Source organism: Hypanus sabinus, chromosome 27 (genome assembly GCF_030144855.1).
Source record: "Hypanus sabinus isolate sHypSab1 chromosome 27, sHypSab1.hap1, whole genome shotgun sequence".
Lineage (NCBI taxonomy): Eukaryota > Metazoa > Chordata > Chondrichthyes > Myliobatiformes > Dasyatidae > Hypanus > Hypanus sabinus.
The window spans coordinates 25,588,084-25,608,721 of NC_082732.1; the positions used below are offsets into that span (position 1 = coordinate 25,588,084).

At 45.7% G+C, this 20,638-nt stretch overlaps 1 protein-coding gene and 1 long non-coding RNA gene across 3 annotated transcripts in view; one reads left to right on the forward strand and one right to left on the reverse strand.

Annotated features, from left to right (window-relative positions):
* The window catches only part of pusl1 (pseudouridine synthase like 1), a 97,129-nt gene that overhangs the window by 31,355 nt on the left and 45,136 nt on the right, over nt 1-20,638 (reverse strand). For both annotated transcript variants that reach the window (XM_059952022.1, XM_059952023.1), the window contains exons 4-5: nt 15,697-15,846; nt 9,483-9,653 (exon numbers count right to left, since the gene is read on the reverse strand). In XM_059952022.1, the coding sequence (XP_059808005.1) occupies nt 9,483-9,653; nt 15,697-15,846 (321 nt within the window). The remainder of the gene's footprint in view (nt 1-9,482; nt 9,654-15,696; nt 15,847-20,638) is intronic.
* Nucleotides 789-20,638, forward strand: part of LOC132382132 (uncharacterized) — a 29,131-nt gene continuing 9,281 nt past the window's right edge. Inside the window, exons 1-2 of the long non-coding RNA XR_009508216.1 lie at nt 789-879; nt 17,163-17,224. This is a non-coding gene — a long non-coding RNA (uncharacterized LOC132382132). The remainder of the gene's footprint in view (nt 880-17,162; nt 17,225-20,638) is intronic.

The window sequence follows — 20,638 nt, forward strand, 5'->3', positions numbered from 1 at the left end:
AAAGTCTTCAGCAAGCAGAACTGAATTAGAGACTGTTGCCGATACTCAGCCCCATTAGTGCTCCCAATGGGAATTAATATGTAGGTAGGGAACTACATGAGGATTAAATAGGAGAGAGCTGGAATAAATGGCTACTGAAAGCAACATAAAGGGGAGGATACACTTATCAAAGTGGGTGCAGGAGACCACAAAGGAGAGGCGGGATTATGAAAAGACATAAATTCAGGGCAGGGCTTGGGAAATGAAATATTTCCAAACAAGAGGCCAGCAGAGGTTACAAGCAGAGGGTGATTGATGAGAAGGACATGAAGCAAGCAGCAGAGTTGTTCCCTCAGCAAACTGTACTGAATATTTTATCTTGCCATATCCGGAATTTCATTTACACCTTTTACATGGGGCGTGTGTCTGGGGGGGTGGGGGGGAAGACTGGATCTACGAAATGAAAATAACGGAATATTTTATGAATGAATTCACAACTTGATATATCTAGTTACAATCTCAGACCAGTAGCAGGGAGATGTCACCCAGAGGCTTATTTATTTCAGTACTGCGGCAGAAAGATAATTAATTGAAACATTTGCAAGCTGCTTGCAAAGGACAAAAAGATTTATGAAGGCAGCAGAAGTAAATTAAATCCATAAAATTTTTATAAATTAATTCTGAGCTTAGATCGAGTAGTGTACTAATTTATTGTTGACAGGTCAAGGAAACTAAGTAAATTAATGATTTATACTTCAGCGTGATTCTAGCAGTCAGAGGGAACTTGGTTTATTTTGGGAGAAGCTGGGCCCAGGAGCGGTGAACATGCACTCAAGGCCAAGCTCCTGAAACACAATATGGCCTGGCCTAGGCCGCTGGTGGGAACAGCAACTCCAGAAGGTGAGCGACTTCCTGCAGGACGAGGAGATCACAAGCAGGAGAAATATTTCCAAAAGCAAAACCCTGACTAAACAGGCCGAGGCCTGAATGTAATGAGGATTTGACAGCAGAGTTGAAAGTGCAACATTGGGTAAAGTGAAAAACGATGGCCGGGGTACAGTGCAGGAAATGATATGAGAAGGGGCAAGTAATTAAGTTGAAAATGGTATAAACAAGCTAGGAGCAAGTGTAGGAGGAGGACACCTTGGGCCTTGCAGCTGCTCTGCCTTTCAAAAGATCATGGCTGACAAGGCTGTAACCTCAGCTCCATATTCTTGCCTACACCTGCTAACCTTTCACTCACTCCCTCTCCACTTTGAGAAAATAAATTCCAAAGGTTAACAGTCTCCTGAGAGAAAGAAACATTGCCTCATCCCGTGTTAAATAGCCAGTGACTTATTTATAAACAGACTCAGTTACCTTCAGTTTCAGGTAGTCCCATATCCAGCCTATCGAGGCCATGCAAAACCTTCTTTGATCCATCGATTCCCTCCCACTCAGGCACATAAAACCCTTGGCTTCCCCCTTCCCTCACTTTCTGTGATGACTTGGATGTGACATCTTGTCAATGTCTTCTGGAAATTTATGTATACTTCATCCAATGGTTCCCTTCGATCTGCAGCAGACATTAGTCCTTCAAAGAACACCAAAAAGTTAGTCAAACCTGACTTCCCTTTCTCAAGCAATTTTTTGTCTCTTTCCCTGCCTCCATCAGTCACTCACCCGCCACAAGCTTCCAGCTCCACCCCCTCTCATCTCCCCTGCCTGGCGACAGCTACTTGTCATCTTACAGCCCTCCTCAGTCCATCGATCGCCTCAGAATCCGTTCTGGCTTCTCGCCTTCTCCCCTCCGTGCAGGCCATCTTGCCTCTCCACTCAGAATGGATGCAGGGTTTTGACCCAAAGCGCCGACAATCCCGTTTCCTCACGCAGACGCTGCCTGACCTGCTGAGTTCCTCCGACAGACTGCTCCCTCCTCCAGATTCCAGCACCGGCAGCCTCCAGTGTCTCTATGTCAACACTGTCCGTTTACCCTGAAGGTGCCCCTTCCAGTGGCCTCTTACCCCATCTGTCAGCTCACTCCATTTGATGTTGTTTCATGCCCCTCGGAATCGCCGAACAAAACAAAGCAAGGAAGCAGCAGAACTAGGTGACATGAGGAATTTGCTCCCACATCACCTGGTGACTGAAGCCAGAAGTTTTATTGTGGCAGAGCACCTTACTTCAGTGTTCACTCACTGAGGACACCTGACCCAGAGAAGACCAAGTAAGTTGCAATATTTTGCATAATTGTATCACAATAATATACTGATATATCTGTTTTATTTGGCTTCTTTGAAACCATGGGTTCTCAACCTGGGGTCCACGGACCCCTCGGTTAATGGTAGAGGTCCATGGCATAAAAAAGGTTGGGAACCCCTGATCCAAACCATGTAGGTTTATGCTTAAAAAAATGATGAGGATTTGTGCACCCGAAAACCAGAATTAAACAGTCAGAAAATCTACGTTGGCTCGTCCATCGTCATCGATGAGGGCCTCGACACCATTAGTCACTTTGAGACTGGTTGCGCTGTGCCCGAAGATGACTGGTCAGGCCAATTCGGGCAGGGAATGTCCTGGCACACGTTGGGCAGACATGTGTAGGCACTGCAGTTGTTGCGCTGGTGGATCTGGGCTTGCGCAGCTCGCACTGATGTTGTGCTTCAGCCGTGCGCCTCGCTTCGTGAGCTCGACAGCCCTTGTGGATGAGGCCGCGCCGGGTAATAGACAATAGACAATAGGTGCAGAAGTAGACCATTCGGCCCCTCGAGTCTGCACCGCCATTCTGAGATCATGGCTGATCATTCACTATCAATACCCAGTCCCTGCCTTGTCCCCATATCCCTTGATTCTCCTATCCATCAGATATCTATCTAGCTCCTTCTTGAAAGCATCCAGAGAATTGGCCTCCACCGTCTTCCGAGGTAGTGCATTCCACACCTGCACAACTCTCTGGGAGAAGAAGCTCTTCCTCAACTCTGTTTTAAATAACTGACCACTTATTCTCAATCCATGCCCTCTGGTACTGGACTCTCCCAACATCTGGAACATATTTCCTGCCTCAATCCTATCAAATCCTTTAATTATCTTAAACGTTTCAATCAGAGCCCCTCTCAATCTCCTCAATTCCAGCGTGTACAAGCCCAATCTCTCCAATCTCTCTGCGTAAGACAGCCCTGCCATCCCAGGAATCAACCTAGTGAATCTAAGGGTAGGGTGGTTTTGTGCCAGTGTTTCCCAGGAGGTCGCGTCTGTGTCAAGCAACTTCAGGGAGGCCTTCAGTGTGTCTTCGTAACGTTTCTTCTGCCCTCAGTGCGAGCGTCTTCCAGCAGAGAGTTCCCCAAAGAGGAGCTGCTTGGGTATGCGTTCGTCCGGCTTGTGGATGGTGTGACCTGCCCGCCGGGACTGTGCTCTCATCGGCAGTGTGTGGACTGATGGCAGACTTGCTCCAGAGAGAACTTCAGTGTCTGGTGCTTTGTCTTGCCATCTGATGCCTAATATTCTGCGAAGACAAGTCATGTGGAAATGGTTGAGCTGTCTTGCATGCCTTCGGTACACAGTCCACGTTCCACAGGCATACAGGAGGGTGGTGAGTACACCAGCTCTGTAGACCTTCAGTCGTGTTGCTGGGCTGATTTCTCGACGTTCCCATACAGTGGAGCGCAGTCTACCGAAAGCAAAACTTGCCTTTGCTATTCTGCAATTAACTTCTGTATCAATAGTCACTGCTCGGGAGAGGGTGCTGCCACGGTAAGTAAACTGGTCCACGGCCTGTAGTTTCTGTCCTTTGATTGTGATTTTGGGTTCTGTGTACGGTGCACGAGGAGCAGGCTGGTGCATGACTTCGGTCTTTTTGATGTTGATGGTGAGTCCGAAGTTGTCACAAGCCGTGGAGAGTTTGACTTGTGTCTCTGGCTCCCAGCCAGCGTACAGGGCGCAGTCATCGGCAAAGAGGAAGTCTCTCAGAACAGTCTCCTTCACTTTGGTAATAGCTTGGAGTCTCCTCAGGTTGAAAAGCTTCCCATCCAGTCTGTACTTGAGGCTGATTGCAGCATCACTGTCCTGGCAGAAAACATCATGCTGAACGGTGCGGGTGTGAGCACACAGCCCTGTTTGACGCCATTGGTGACTGGGAATGCCTTAGAGGGTTCTCCGCCATCCATCACCCTGGCCATCGTGCCGTCACGGAACTGGCGTGCCACGTGAATGAATTTGGCAGGGCAGCCGAACTTTGACATGATTCTCCACAGTTCTTGTTGGAAAGAGTCTTTTTTTGTGAAATCTAGATAGTGAATTAGTTTTACTTAACAAAGACCTGAATTTATTGCCCATCCCTAATTGCCTTTGAGACAGTATTGGTGAAGCACCATCTTGAACCACTGCTGTCGTTCTAGACTCCCCACAGTCCTGTGGGGGGGGGGGGGGGGGAAGATCCAAGAATTCGACCAACTTGCAATGAAGGACAGAGATACTCATTAATGGCTTTCCCATTAACCTGCTGTCCCCGTTCTTCTTGGCGGTAGAAGTCATATGTTTGGAGTACATGAATAGGAAAGGCTTAGAGGAATATGGGCCTGTGGAACTGGCTTGGATTGGAATCATGGACCAGTTGGGCCGAAGGGCCTCTTTCTCTGCTAAGTTATCTTACAAGAGGAACAAGTGTCGATCTTGTCAGACTCTGTATTGAAAGTACTTACAGGCAGACTGATCTTTGCCAAGTGTCTTTTATTACTAAGCCACATTTGCAGATGATTCATTTTGTGTGCATTGTGCAAACAGTCATACAGTCTTAACGTTAGTTGCAACCAGAACAAATCTAGAATATGGATCCATCATCTTATAGGCATCCGTTAGTCTCGTGAGATCATGGATTTGCACCTTGGAAGGTTTCCAGGGCGCAGGCCTGGGCAGGGTGGTATGGGAGACCGGCAGTTGCCCAAGCTGCAGGCCTTCCCCTCTCCACGCCACCAATGTTGTCCAAGGGAAGGGCACGAGGACCCATGCAGCTTGGCACCAGTGTCGTCGCAGAGCAATGTGTTGTTAAGTGCCTTGGACACAAACACGCTGCCTCAGCTGAGGCTCAAACCAACGACCTTCAGATCACTAGTCTGATGCCTTATCCACTAGGCCACGCGGCAACATAGATCAATCATCAGTCATTTCTGAAACAGTTTACTACTCCTTAAGCATCTCTCACCCAGCTACAGCTTTGATATTTTTAGGTAGCAGTCTTAGTTTTGGTTGGTGACCTGTGAGACAGCAAGCCATTGGTTCAAGACCCAATACAGAGTGTTGAACCTCGAACAGAAATAAAAACTAACAGATTGCTGTATCACCAAATATCTTGTCATATGGAAGAGGCTCCAAGAACAGCGGGGTAATTTGTCCTGTACTTATTGCAGTATTTCTCTCCCTACCAACATTACTGGGCTATCTTATGCTGATTGTGGGACCTTGGTGTGTGCAAACTGCCTGCTGTGTTTTCCTATGTCACAGCAGTGACTTCACCAGGACTCACAAAATGTTCCTTCTAAATTTAAGCCTTTTTTTTCCTACTTCTGTTACACAGCTGCCAGGGATTGTGAAATTTAAATGATTAATCTTGGCAAGGTATCATGCCATGAAAATGGATGGGGCTTTGTTCAAATAAAAGCAGCTGTAACATATGGAGAGCAAGCTAAGGTTTTGTTTTCTTTGGATGGGGCATCGCAGGAAAGGTCAACACTTAACACAAGAGTCCCCGACCTTTTTTATGCCATGGACGTTACACAAGGGGTCCATGGACCGCAGGATGGGAACCCTTGATTTAAGGCCATCTCTAATGAAGTGAACTGCAGCATTTCAAAGAGGAAGTGAAGATCACCCCTGTTGTTGTTCTCCTGGATTCATACATGCCTGAGAGGGAAAGAACAGCACATTGTCCTCCTTAAAGGGCACAAGAAAATCCCATGGGACTTGCAACAATTCAAAGTTCAAAGTAAAGTTCAATTTATTATCAAAGTACATGTATACTACCTCAAGATTCAATTTCTTGCATGCATTTACAGGAAAAAATACAACAGAATTTATGTAAAACTCTACATGAACAAAGACCGACCGACAACTAATGTGCAAATGAAGACAAACTTAGCAAATAAAAATAAAACTGACAACATGAGTTATAAAAAATCCTTAAAAGTGAATCTGAAGGTTGTAGAATCAGTTCATACTGCTGATTGAAGTTGTCCATGCTGATTCAGGAGTCTGATGTTCCTGATCCTGGTGGGGTGGTTTCCGTACCATCTGCCCGATGGTAGACATGAAAAGAGGGCATGGCTGAAAGGCAGGGATCTTTGATGATGGACGCTTCAATTCAGTCAATTAAGTGGTTGTGGACGCCTTTGCGCTGAAGACAGTTGGACAGGAGTGAACACGGGGATCCTGCAAGCACAAGTAACTGTTCACCTATGACACCACTATTGTTGTTAGAATCTCAGGTGGCAACAAGGTGGCACATAAGAGTGGGACAGATCAGCTGGCTGAGTGATGTCACAACAACCATGCGCTCAACGTCAGGAACTGATTGTGGACTTCAGGAAGGGGAAGTCGGGAAAACACTGGCCAGTCCTCAGAGAGGGATCAGCGGAGAAAGGACGAGCAGCTTTAAGCTCCTGGGCGTCAGCATCTCAAAGGTTCTATCCCGAGCACAACACATTGAGACAATCACAGAGAGGACACACCAGTAGCTCTACTTCGTTAGGAGCTTGAAGAGATTTGGTATGTCACCAAAGACTCTGGCAAATTTTGTAGTCATACGGTGGAGACCATTTGGACTGGTTGCCTCACAGTCCGATATGGAGCCTCCAATACACGGGATTCAAGAGGCTGCAGGGAGTTGTACGCCCATTCAGTTCCATCACAGGCACACGTTTCCCCACCATTGAGGACATCGTCAAGAAGGTGGAATCCATCAATAGAGACACCCGCCATCTGGGACATGCCCTCTTTTCATCAGGAGGGAGGTACAGGAGCCTGAAGACCCACACATTGAATGTTTATGAACAGCTTCTTCCTCTCCGCCATCAGACTTCTGAACAGTCCACGAACCTACGAACACTCCCACTATTCGTCTTTTGCACTATTTATGTATTTATGTCTTGCACTGCACTGCTGCCACAAGACAACAAAGTAAAAGGAAGAAAAGGGTAGGGACGGGAGCACCCAGCAGGAACCAATACACTGAATCGACAAAATCGTGCGAGAAATTGAACTCACGCCAAACACGAGCATTCATATTTGAGAAACAGGTTAAAGCTCTTACATCCCCTCACTGTGGAATGTGCTCGTTAAAGGACTGGCAGCCACACCATATTTTGGACAATTCGGGTGTCCCAAATAAAACTAATTTTAAATGTTTTAAGGCCCCAGCCCAACATCAAAACTTAAAAGTATTTACTCACTTTGCACATCCCTATTCACATAGACAGCATCCTAACAAGCTTGGTAGGGAAATTGCACTGTGTCAGGCAGGAAGGATCTACAATGGGTAGTCAAAACTGTCCACTGCATCTCTGGCACCAGCCAACCCACCAACAAGGACCTACATATAGAAAGGTGCTGGAAAACAGCTGTAACATCATGAAGGATCCCACCCACCTACTCATGAACTGCTTGTCCCACTCCCATCAAGGAAGAGGCTACGTAGCTTCCACAGCAGGACCACCAGACTCAAAAGCAGTTCTTTTCCCCAAGCAGTAAGGCAGATCAACACCTCCACCCACTGTCTCCACCAGTACTTTATAATTTTCCGTCAGTCACTTTTACAGACATCAACTATGTGTATCAGCTAGCTTATGTATTAATATTTATTATGTTTATTTTTTGTGCAGCATTGAATCTGGAGTAATAACTATTTTGTTCTCTGTCATTTATGTACAGGAAATAACATTAAACAATCTTGAATCTTGAACTTGTTTAGAACTTAAAGTGCTTTGTTTTTCTATTAACACCCATCCTTGGCATCATGAAAATAATCCAAAATGTTCTCGGTATAACACCAGCTAAAAATTACACCAAGATGTCATGGTGGACAGCTAAAATGCCAGGACAATAAGAGGATGAGCGATAAGGGGGCAGAAAAGTTGAGGGTAGAGCTGAGAGTCCTGACAGCTGAGGGTATGAGACCCCCCCCCCCACCACATTGCTGACACAGACGATCCAAAATTCATATTCACCATAAAACTCTGATCAATTGCTCCAGTCCTTAAAGAGACCTTTCATTCATCGAGAACAGTGTCAATTACAAGTTCAATTCTTCTTCACACTTTAAATGTAAATCTTAATTTCTACTTCGTAAAATAGTGTCAAAGTGGTTGTTGTGGCGTGTCTAGTGTGGCAGTGCAGTGGGGAGAGCTTGTCACTCTCACTTTCAGCCACCACTGGCTAGCAGTCTCGCGAAAAAGAGAACTGAATGTGCAAGTCTCTCCCTGCCAGTACAGTACACAGCCTCTCCAACTGCAAGCCTCATGTGGTTCCTCCTTGCTGGCGACAAATGGAAATTGAACTCAAATGGAATTGGACTCAGGCAGAACTACAGAGGATGGGGAGGAAGTCCGGCCCCCGCACACGTAGCATGCAGCCCCACCGGCGTGTGGACACACTCTGGTGCTCATGAACCAGACCCCCAGCTATGGGTAAAATAACCCCACTGCCTTGCGGGCAGCCTCGGGAGAGACGAAGGCTACGGGAGTAAATCCAGACAGAATCCGGAGTGGAGCCTCTAAGGCAGCTGGACGTCATTGAACATCCTTCCGGCAGCTCCTGCAGCCAAGCTGGTGCCAAACGTATTGCTTCACAAGCTTTCCTTTGGACCACCCTGGTAAGGCCGAGAAGGGGACCTTGACAACTGGGCATCTCAGGATCTCCAGACCTTCCACTCAGACTTGTGATGACGATCATCATCACCCATTGTCTTTCGAGACAGATGGACGCCAACCACCCCTTGGTAAGAAACTTTAAACAAGAGAGCAAAACTGAGGTCAGGATCGAACATGAGGGCCCGGGCGCTGAGCAGCAGGGGAAAGTGCTACAGAATACAGCATCCAGTGAGAAATGGTGCCATGATTAAAACTCTGCATAAACTATTTGGGTGCCCGTCTCAGAGTCTGCTCAATCTTGGTGGCCAGTGGTGATATTCACCTCTTGTTTAATACTTTACTGGTGGCCTTGACGATCTTCATACACTCGTTCAAGTTAGCTCACTATTATTAGTCAGCAGCGACCCCAATTTACAGACCATCACGAAAAATCTTTCAATGTTGCCCCAACACACTGTTGATATTGGTGATGTTCCTTTAGTCATTTCCCTTCCCATAGACCAGCCGATTGGAAAATCTGCTACTTCCGCTGAAAAAAGCCCAGCCTCACCTCACTGGCTCCCAGTCCCCCAGTTGATCCAAGGCTAAAACTTTCCCTCACACCTGCTGTCCTGAGCTCTCCGCTCCAGCTGACGGAGAGAGCAGCGAGTAACTGTGTGTGGCCCTCACCTGGGGTAGCTCTGCTGCGTGGTGCTGAAGCCCGGCGTGAGCTCGGCCTGAAGCAGCGTCCGCAGGGGAGATTTGAAGGGAGTCTCGGAGCTTAAGGACCGGAAGGTGCTGAAGTCGTGTGTGCCCAGCAGCGTCTGGGCTGCTTCCCTCATGGCATCTATGTTCAGAGGTCTGTATGGGGTTAGAACAAACAATTACTGAAAATGCTAGTATGTTAAATATCCTCCACTCTTGGAGATAAGACCTTGCAGGAACAGTCATTACCCTTCAACCATCAGGCTCCTGAACCAGTGTGGATAATTTCACTCACCTCAACACTGAACTGATCACTGAACACAACCTACGGACTCAAGGACTCTTCAACACATTCTCAGTATTGTTTATTTTTTCCTCAGTTCAAGTTGGTAAAACCTGAGGTGTGGGTAGAGCCAAGCATGTTCATTTGTCAATTGCTAGGAACTTTTGGACTATTCTAGTGGTGTTTGGTGTTGTGGGTTTCTGAAGGTTTACACAGATGTTACTGTGTTAGCCCTGATTGTTTAATGCAATTGTGTAGTGCCTTTGGGATGACACCGGTTGTAGAAATTAGTGTAACACGCCGTAAGGTTTCACTGCTAAGGCTAATGTAATGGCTTCTATGTTATGTTCCACTGTTAAGGTGATGGTTTCTCTGTGGCAGCAATGTTTGGGTTATGACTAGAGATAACGGGACTTTGGAACGCAGTGGCTCTCCAATGGGAGAAACGTTGTTCTTTCTTGCGTGTCTGAGAGCCAGGTTTTCGCGGTCTTTTGTCGAGGAGAGATGAAGAGGGAGGACGTGTGTGGTGTGAGCTGCTAGACCACCGGACGGAGTGGACTGAGACCTGCAGGTCCGTAGGTTGGAGATGCTCGGAGGAGACCGATGGCGGAAGAATGACTACTGAGTGAGACCCTTTTTTTTTGTTTATTTTCGTTACTAATCCTATATTCAGATTAAGATTCATAAAGTCTATTATTTAATTGCATATGGTGTACTGTCTGATGTTTAGTGTTGTGGGTTTGTAACTGGGGGTACGTTACACAGCATCCACACAAACGTGATTACCCAGCTTGGCAGGGCTGAAGGCTGATTCCCCTGGACGAACGTGAGCTGGCCGAGCCTGAGGGTTACTTTAATATCGGTACAATATATACCCTGTTCATGTTCCAAAATCTTTCAATTTCCTCTCCTAATTCAGTACATTTTGCCTTATCTATCTACTTGTTTGTTTGTTATTATTACTATTTGTATTTGCAGTTTGTCTTCTTTCACACATTGGTCAATTGTTGCTTATTCGAAGATTCAAAGTACATTTATAATCAAAGTATGTATGCAGTGTTCAACCCTGAGATTCACCTTCCCACAGACAGTCATGAAACAAAGAAAACCATGGAACCTGTTCAAAGAATAAACATCAAAATCCCCAACCAACAAAAAAAAAAGACGGATCGTGCAAATGGCAACCAAAAAGACAAGTGAAAAACACTGATTAAACACAAAATGGAAGGAGTCCATTCATATTCAGTTCAGTTCAGTGTTTTCTATCTGTGGACAGCCCCGATTCAAAATCGCCCAATGGAGCAACCAGAAACAGATCATGACCTGTGTTACAGCGTCCGATCCACGATTAAACCTTGCCCAAAGGTGTAGCTATTGATTGATTCCATTGTATTTCTTTGTTCTACCGCGAACACCCACAAGAAAATGAATCTCAGGGTAGTAGATGGTGACATATATGTAGTTTGATAATAAATTTACCTTGACCTTTGAAATTTTGACTCATAGACTATTTCAACACAAACTTGGTTCAGTTTCAGCAGTGCCCTGGATGGTCTTTCTGGTTCACCCACCTGATGAAGGTGTGGCCAACGTAAAAGAGTACTTTGCTTAATGTGCAGCAACAGAATCCAAACAGCGGCTGAAGGAAGGCCTAACCAGGCCTCTGAGCCTTTCTGCTGACGTGGCTAATAATTCTCCAAATACCTTCCCATTGTGAAAATGCCGCTGAAGTGACTGACAGTAGGAAGTGAAATGGAACATGAATACGAAGCAGGATAAATTTTTACACTTGGTACATGTGAAGGTAAGTAACCATACCATCCACTTTATCAATTCGTGGATGAACCAGGAGGTACGTCGTCTGCTGAAGGCTAGATCTACGGCATTCAAGGCTGGCAACCCAGGCCTGTACCAGAAAACCAGGTATGATTTGCGGAGGGCTATTTCAATGGCAAAGAGACAATTTCGAACGAGGTTGGAGGTGACATCGGACGCACAGCAACTCTGGCAGGGTTTGCAAGACATTACTTCCTACAAAGCAAAACCCAATAGCATGAATTGCAATGATGCTTCACTACCAGATGAACTCAACGTCTTCTACGCCCGCTTTGAAAGGGAGAACACAACTACAGCTGCGAAGATCCCTGCTGCACCAGATGACCTTGTGTTCTCTGTCTCAGAGGCCAATCTTAGGTTGTCTTTAAAGAGGGTGAACCCTCACAAGACGGAAGGTCCAGATCAAGTACCTGGTAAGGCTCTGAAAACCTGTGTGGGAGCATTCAAGGACATTTTCAACCTCTCACTGCTACGGACGGAAGTTCCCACTTGCTTCAAAAAAGCAACGATTGTACAAATGCCTAAGAAGAATAATGTAAACTGCCTTAATGACTATCGCCCAGAAGCACTCACATTGACAATGATGAAGTGCTTTGAGAGGTTGGTCATAACTAGACTGAACTCCTGCCTCACCAAGGACCTGGACCCATTGCAGTTTACCTATCGCCACAATAGGTCAACGACAGATGCAATCTCAGTGGCTCTCCACAGGGCTTTAGACCACTTGGACAACACAAACACCTATGTCAGGATGCTGTTCATCAACTTTAGCTCAGCATTTAATACCATCATTCACACAATCCTGATTGAGAAGTTGCAGAACCTGGGCCTCTGTACCTCCCTTTGTAATTTGATCCTCGACTTCCTAATCGGAAGACCACAGTCTGTGCGTATTTGTGATAACATATCCTCCTCGCTGATGATCAACACTGGTGCACCTCAGGGGTTTGTGCTTAGCCCACTGCTCTACTCTCTCTACACCCATGACTGTGTGGCTAGGCATGGCTCATCTATAAATTTGCTCATGATACAACCATTGTTGGTAGAATCTCAGGTGGTGACAAGAGGGCGTACAGGAGTGAGATATGCCAACTAGTGGAGCGGAGTAGTGCAGCAACAACCTGGCACTCAAAGCCAGTAGACGAAAGAGCTGATTGTGGACTTCGGGAAGGGTAAGACGAAGGAACACATACCAATCCTCATGGAGGGATCAGAAGTGGAGAGAGTGAACAGTTTCAAGTTCCTGGGTGTCAAGATATCTGAGGATCTAACCTGGTCCCTACATATCAATGCTGTTATAAAGAAGGCACGACAGTGGCTATACTTCATTAGGAGTTTGAAGGGATTTGGCATGTCAACAAATACACTCAAAAATTTCTATAGTTGTGCCATGGAGTGCATTCTGAGAGGCTGCATCACTGGCTGGTATGGGGGAGGGGCTACTGCACAGGGCTGAAAGAAGCTGCAGCAGGTTGTAAATCTAGTTGGCTCCATCTTACAAAGTACCCAGGACACCTTCAGGGAGCAGTGTCTCAGAAAGGCAGCGTCCATTATTAAGGACCTCCAGCACCCAGGGCATGCCCTTTTCTCATTGTTACCATCAGGTAGGAGATACAGAAGCCTGCAGGCACACACTCAGCGATTTAGGAACAGCATCTTCCCCTCTGCCATCCGATTCCTAATGGACATTGAACCCTTGGACCTCACTTTTTTTAATATATGGTATTTCTGTTTTTTGCACTTTTTTAAATCTATACAATATATGTAATTGATTTACCTATTTTCCACTTCTACATTATGCGTTGCATTGAACTGCTGCTGCTAAGTTAACAAATTTCACGACACATGCTGGTGATAATAAACCTGATTCTAATTCTGATTCTTCTCATAATTTTAAACACTTTTATAAAGTCACCTCATTCTTCTAAGTTAAAAGAATAAAGACCCAGTCTTGCCCACCTCTCTCTTCTAAGGCCTTCTAGTCCAGTAATGTCCTCATAAATCCTTCCTGCCCTCTTTCCAGTTGAAGCACATCTTACCTCTAACAGGTTGACCAAAAACTGTACACCGTACTCCAAGTGCAGCCTTACCAATCACTCATAGTGACCAGACTCCTATACTTAATGTCCCGACTGACGAAGGCCAACTTGCTAAATACCTTTTTAGTCCCTTTATTCTCATAGTGTCCAAGATTGAGGCCTCAGTTATACCCAGCACTGAGTCTCTGCAGCTCTCTCAGCTACAGAGCTCCAAAGATTCACGCCCACCCAGAGTGAAGACTCCTCAGTCACTTGTCAGGAAGGTCTGGTTAGACTATGGATAAGGGCTCCTCTCTTAGGCAAAGATCACATTGAAGGGACAGAATCACTGAGCATTCACCCTTCCAAACCCTCCAAGAAGTTCACCTCTCATTCCTCCAGAAAACGTATGCCCATTCTAAAAAGGGTTAGCTAGGGCCACAGCTTGCTATCACCATGGCACACGAGAGAAGACAACTGTACAGGCCCTTCAGCCCACGATATTCAACCTGCTAACCTACTCCGCGATTAATGGAACCTTTCCCTCCCACATAGCCCTCCATTTTTCGTTCATCCATGTACCTATCTAATAGTCTCTTAAATGTCCCTGATGTATCTGCCTCTACCAAGTGGCCACCTGCCCATAGAGTCCAAATTGGCCCTCAGTGAGACAACACCGTTAGCCCCATTTCCCAGCTCTTTCCGAAGAGCAGTGAAAATTATTTTCCCTCACTGTCTATCCAATTCTCTTTTAAAATCCCTGGCTATCTTGTTTTCACTTATTCGCATAGCAGGTTCCAGATCAGAACTACCACTTGCGTTGAAAAATATTATTTCTTCTCTGTCTCATTCATCTGGACGCTTGCACTTTCAGCTGGGCTTTGCAGGGACTGTAGGACTGGCCGGATTGACGCTGCTTGCTCCTGTGGTTCCCTGTTCTCTCGGGAGAGCCGGGGGAAATGGTTCACAGCTGTGAGGCTCCTTAAGGGTGCGTTAAACAGACTGGCCACCGGGGGGAGGACGTCCACTTCAGAAGCCACCCGATGCAGCAGTCACTAAAAGTCCCGGGTGAGATCAGGAACTCACAAGAACCACAGGAACAAATTGTGAATATACTTACAGTGAAATGGAATCAATAATTGAAATTCCATACTTTAATAGTGCAGAAGACAACAAACGGTGTAAATGCAAATATAAATAAATAGCAATAAATAACGAGAACATGGGATAATGAGATAAACAATCCTTAAAGTGAAATCATTGGTTGTGGAAACATCTCAATGGATGGGCAAGTGATTGTAGTCATCTCCTTTTGTTCAAGAGCCTGATTGTTGAGGGGTAGTAACTGTTCCTGCACCTGGTGGTGTGAGTCCTGAAGCTCTTGTAACTTCCACCTGATGGCAGCAACGAGAAAAGAGCACGATCTTGGAGGTACGTGGGCAATGAGAAAAGGAGTACAAAATCAAAACACCACAGATGCTGCAAAGCTGAAATAAAAATGAGAAAACACTGCAAACGCTCAGCAGGTCAGGCAGCATCTGCTGTGATAAAAGGTTAACATTGCAGTTTGAGAATGGGGTGGGGGGAGAGAGAAAACAAGTTAATTGAAGGAAAGAGAGGTCACTGACAGCAAAAAAATTGATTTTTTTTGCAGTGAAGAATGGATTTTGGTAAGTGCCCTGAAAGATTGGTGAAAAATATCAGAGGAAATATGAGAGACAGTGAGACAAGGAGAAGGAAGATAACAGAGTCCTGATATGCTTTGAATATTTGGAAACTCAAACTGTCAGAGGTCACATTGATGGATCAAGTTTCAAAGCCTCCAATATAATAAATTAATTACAGTGAGAACACTACCAAGTTATAATCAAAGCTTGCGGTTCTTTGTCAACAAAAACTTAATATTCCAGCTTGAGCTTATGAAGTCTCCTGTCCATACTGGGCTGTTTATGACCTGCGGAAGGAGCGGGTTAGCAAGTCCTTCCACCCTTCCACACACCCTTATGGCCCAAGGACGATCAGACAAAAGGAAATGCAAAGAATGGGTGGTCTTTCTACTCACCTGCTGGACACGGGCCAGCAAAGGTTCCGTTCAAACACCGGAAGACGAGAATGGTTAGCACATCCCGTCACAAGTCGGTAGGTGTACGTCCGTGATCGGGCACAGTAGCGAGCGTGGAACGTGTCGCTCACTCGAAAGGCTTTCAAGATGCTGTGGAAAGATGATTTTTAATAAAAAGATCTTTATTAGTAACGGGAATAACCCAAAGTCACAGACCACCAGAAAGTTTTTTAATTAGTCTAAATTTATTCACTTTAAGCACATTAATGATGGTTAAAACTTCTAACTGGAAATCTTTTCAGCCTATCAGGTGTCTTATGAGTCTGCAAATACTATATTATCAACATTCACCTAAACCTGGAAGTTGATTCATTACTGTCATGTATACCAAGTCACAGGGAATAATTCATCTTGTATAGCACTCACACAGATCAATTCATTATACAAAAACAGAGTGGAGAATAAAGTGTTACTGCTACAGAGAAACGCAGTGCAGCTCGGAACAGGATGCAAGATCATAGCAAGATCAAGAATCTACCTCATCACCATTCAATCATCTTATAATCGCCCAAACACCCAAATAATCCCATTGTCAAGTTTGCCGATGACACAACCATGGTGGGCTCACCACCAATAACGATGAGATGGCCTACAGGGAAGAGGTGGAAGAGCTGGAGGCCTGGTGCCAGGCAAATTGCCTCTTCCTCAATGCCAACAAGACAAAGGAGATGGTTATCGACTTCAGGAGAGCTTGCCCCGCTCGCACTCCTCTTTACATCGTTACAGCAGTGGAAGTCGTGTGAAGTTTCAAACTCCTGGGAGTGCACAGCTTGCAGAACCTCACACTCAGCAACACCTCTCCTTCCTGAGGAGGCTGAAGAGAGCTGCACTGTACACAACTATACTCACGTCATTCTACAGGTGTGCAGTAGGGAGCGTCCGAACCAGCACACTGCAGCCGACTGGGAGGGTTTACAACAGGTAATGAAGACTCCCCAACACATCACTGGCACCAGACTAGCCGCCATCAGGGACATATAGACAGTGTGCAGAAAGGTGCAAAAAGATGGCCAAACATCATGAAGGATCCCGCCCACCATGCTCACAGACGGTCTGTCTCACTCTCATCACGGACAAGGCTACACCAGGAACACCAAACTCAAAAACAGTTACCTTCCCCAAGCAGTAAGGCTGATCAACACCCCTACCCACTAACCCACCCCTCCACACCCCAACCACCACTACTTCATCATTTCCTGTCAGAGTCACCCTATGTACAGACACTCCTGTGCCTAACATCACTTCATGGACATTCAATCTATCTTTGTATCTGAGCTATCTTATCTATTTACATTTATTGTGTTTTATTATTATTATCATTGTGCTTGTTACCTTATCGTGGTTTGATAATACTGCATTGGATCCAGAGTAACAATTATTTTGTTCTCCTTTACACTTGTATTCAGGAAATGACATTAAACAATCTTGGATTCTAACGACAAGACAGAAGCTGACCTTCAGCCTGAAGGTAAGTGTTTTCAGACTGTTCTTTCTTCAGATAGGAGGGGGATAGAGCAGGAATGTCCAGGGTGGGTGGGGTCTTGGTAACGCTGGCTGCATAACCGAGCCTGCGAGGAGTGTGCACAGAGTCAATGGAGGGGAGATCAAATCACAAACCAGAGGAAGCCTGCAGATGCTGGAAATCCGAGCAACACACACAAAATGGTGGAGCAGCTCAGCAGACCGGGCAACATCGATGGAAAAAAAGCGCAAGTCAACGTTTCTCGGCCCGAAACATCGACTGTACTCTTTTTCCGTAGGTGCTGCCTGGCCTGTTGAGTTCCTCCAGCATCTTATGCGTCTTGCTACGGAGGGGAGGCTGGTTTCCGCGACGTGTTGAGCTACGCCCACAACTATATGCAGTTTCTTGTGGTTATGGGCCTGGTGGCTGCCATACCACACTGTGATGCATCTGGACAGAATGCTTTCTGTGGTGCATCAATAAAAAAATTGGGGAAGGCCAAAAGGTCGTGCCAAATTTCTTCTGAGGTGTTGGTGAGCCTCCTCGGATGTGGCATCTGTGTGGTTGGACCAGGAGGGGCTGCTGGTGACTCCTAGAAACCTGAAGCTCTCAATTTTCTCAAGCTCAGTATCACTGATGTAAACAGGAGAATGTGCACTAACCTCTTCCTGAAGTCAGTGACCACAGCTCCTTTGTTTTGCTGATACTGAGGGAAAAGTTGCTGAGCTGACACACTGGGCTGTGACTGGGCTGGGAGTACAGTAGGACCTGAGGACACAATCTTGTGGAGTGCCATCAGTGAGAGTGATTGTGGCAGAGATGTTGAGGTTAATCTTTGCAGAAATGTTAAGGCAATCAGGAGATGTTGAGGTCATCGTGGTGGAGGTGAGGACGCAGCCTTGTAGAGCATCCTCGGTGAGAATGATTGTGACAGAGACGTTGCTGTCTATTCAGCAGGAAGTCAAGGATCCAATTGCAACTGGTGGTGACGAGTCCCAGGTCTAGGAGTCTGAAGATGAGCTTGCTTGGAATAAGATGATGAGAGGCATTGATCGTGTGGATAGTCAGAGGCTTCTTCCCAGGGCTGAAATGGTTGTCACAAGAGGACACAGGTTTAAGGTGCTGGGGTAAGGGGTAAGTTTTTTTTTAAACACAGAGAGTGGTGAGTGCGTGGAATGGGCTGCCGGCAACAGTGGTGGAGGCGGATACGATAGGGTCTTTTAAGAGATTTTTGGATAGGTACATGGAGCTTAGAAAAATAGAGGGCTATAGGTAAGCCTAGTAATTTCTAAGGTAGGGACATGTTCGGCACAACTTTGTGGGCTGAAGGACCTGTATTGTGCTGTAGGTTTTCTGAGTTTCTATGGAACTATAGTATTGAAATCCAAAGCATAGTCTGACATAGATGCCTTTACTGTCCCGATGCTCCAGAGAAGAGTGTAGGGCCAGGGAGTTAGCATCTGCCAAGGACTTGTTTCGGCAGAGGGTGAACAGCAGTGGGTCGAGGTTGTCTGGCAGGCTGGAGTTCATGCGTGCCATGACCAGCCTCTCAAAGCACTTCATGACGGTGGATGTCACAGTCACTGGGTGGTAGGTCAGTAAGGCACGTTACCTTGTTTTTCTTCTGTACCAGGATGATAGTGGCCTTTTTAAAGCAGGTGGATACATCAGGTGGAAGCACAGAGATTTTAAAAATGTCTGTAATTATCCCTGACTGCTGACTTGTGCAAGGCCCACTGGAAGCTGGAGTGTGGTCAAGGAGATGCTTATCACAGACTCCCTCTCCAGAAGACCACTTGGTGTGGGTGGTGACATCCCAAACCCCTCTGTTCAAAGCGTGTATAGAATGCATTAAGCTCTTTGAGGAGCGATATCCTGTTGTCAGCAAAGCTGCCTGACTTTGTCCTGTAGCCCATTTAAGCATGTAAGCGATACCACAACCGACAGCTGGTCTGGACTTGCTTTTGGACTGATTATCTCTTGGTATCCCTGATTGCTTTTACAGAGATCATAGCTCGATTTCTGATAAAGATCAAGGTCACCTGATTTGAACGTTGCATTCCTAGACTTCAGCAGGCAGTGAGTCTCCTAATTCATCCTTGGTTTCCGGATTGTTCTTTTTGGTACTTGGTCCTCAGCACACTTGCTTATAAAAGTGTGCAATAGGCAATTTTATTATACTGCTTTGACACTTAATCTTTTTCCCCCTATCCTCTGGATAACAAAGGGGTGGGGGGGGGGGAAGCATGTCATGCAGTTTCCTCACATTACAACAGTGGCCATATTTCATAAGCTCTTTGTCCCATACAAGATCGTGAAAGATAACATAGGAATCAAAGACTTCATTTCTGCATACTGTATCTGGAACTGGGTGAAATTCTCACCTACTCTCTATAACTTCTGTCCACAAATTTTGTTTTCCCTACTCAGTGCGGAGTCCTGCTTCTACACTAGTGTTGAAACTACATAAAATTTATAACAAACACGAGAAAGTCTGCAGATGCTGGAAATCCAAAGTGACACACACAAAATGCCGGAGGACCTCAGCAGGTCAGGCAGCATCTGTGGAAATGAGTAAACAAGTCAAGATTTCAGGCTGGGACCCTTCTTCAGAAGCAAGAAGGAATGGGTCCAGCCCGAAATGTCGACTGGTTATTCTTTTCCTTAGATGCTGACTGACCTTCTGACCACCTCCAGCGTTCTGTGCCTGTTGCTTAAAATGTCTATCAGTAGCTAGCACTAAATCCCCCATTCCCTTTCTCCAACCACCACCACAGGACCTCATCAGCACAAAATGAAGAAATACAGGAGCAAATGCAGTCACACTTTTATTGTTCAGCCCTTTGAATTATTCATAATGGAATCTATCTGTCGTTCTTAGACATTTAAAATCTTACTGGTCTTTGAATAGAATTTTAAAATATATTTCACACCAGTACTTTTGATGCCCTTTCAGACCTGATATCAAGACCCTCTCAATGGTCTAGGGTTAGTTCCACCTCACAGTAACTGCATGGCCTTTTCATAATCTCTGTCTATTCTCAGCGTTTACAGTTTGCAGAGGTAGGTAGGCAGCTGATTTTAAATAACATGTCTCCATATGCACACTTAAATATTGGTGAAGTATTGTGCATCAGTTAATGGCTTGTATTAAATCAAACTCCTTTTAAGATGAATGGGATATCAAGGATTCAAAGTACACTTATTATCAAAGTATACAACCTTGAGATTTGTCACCTTATGGGCAGCCACTAAACAAAGAAACCAGAAAGAACCCATTAAAAAGAAGACCAACAAACATCCAATGTGCAGAGAGAAGAGAGCGAAAGAAAAACACAAATCATGCAAACAATGAAAGCAAGCCACAGAGTTCAGAATGAAAGTGAGTCCATAGACACGAGGCCAGGAGCAGGCCCACAG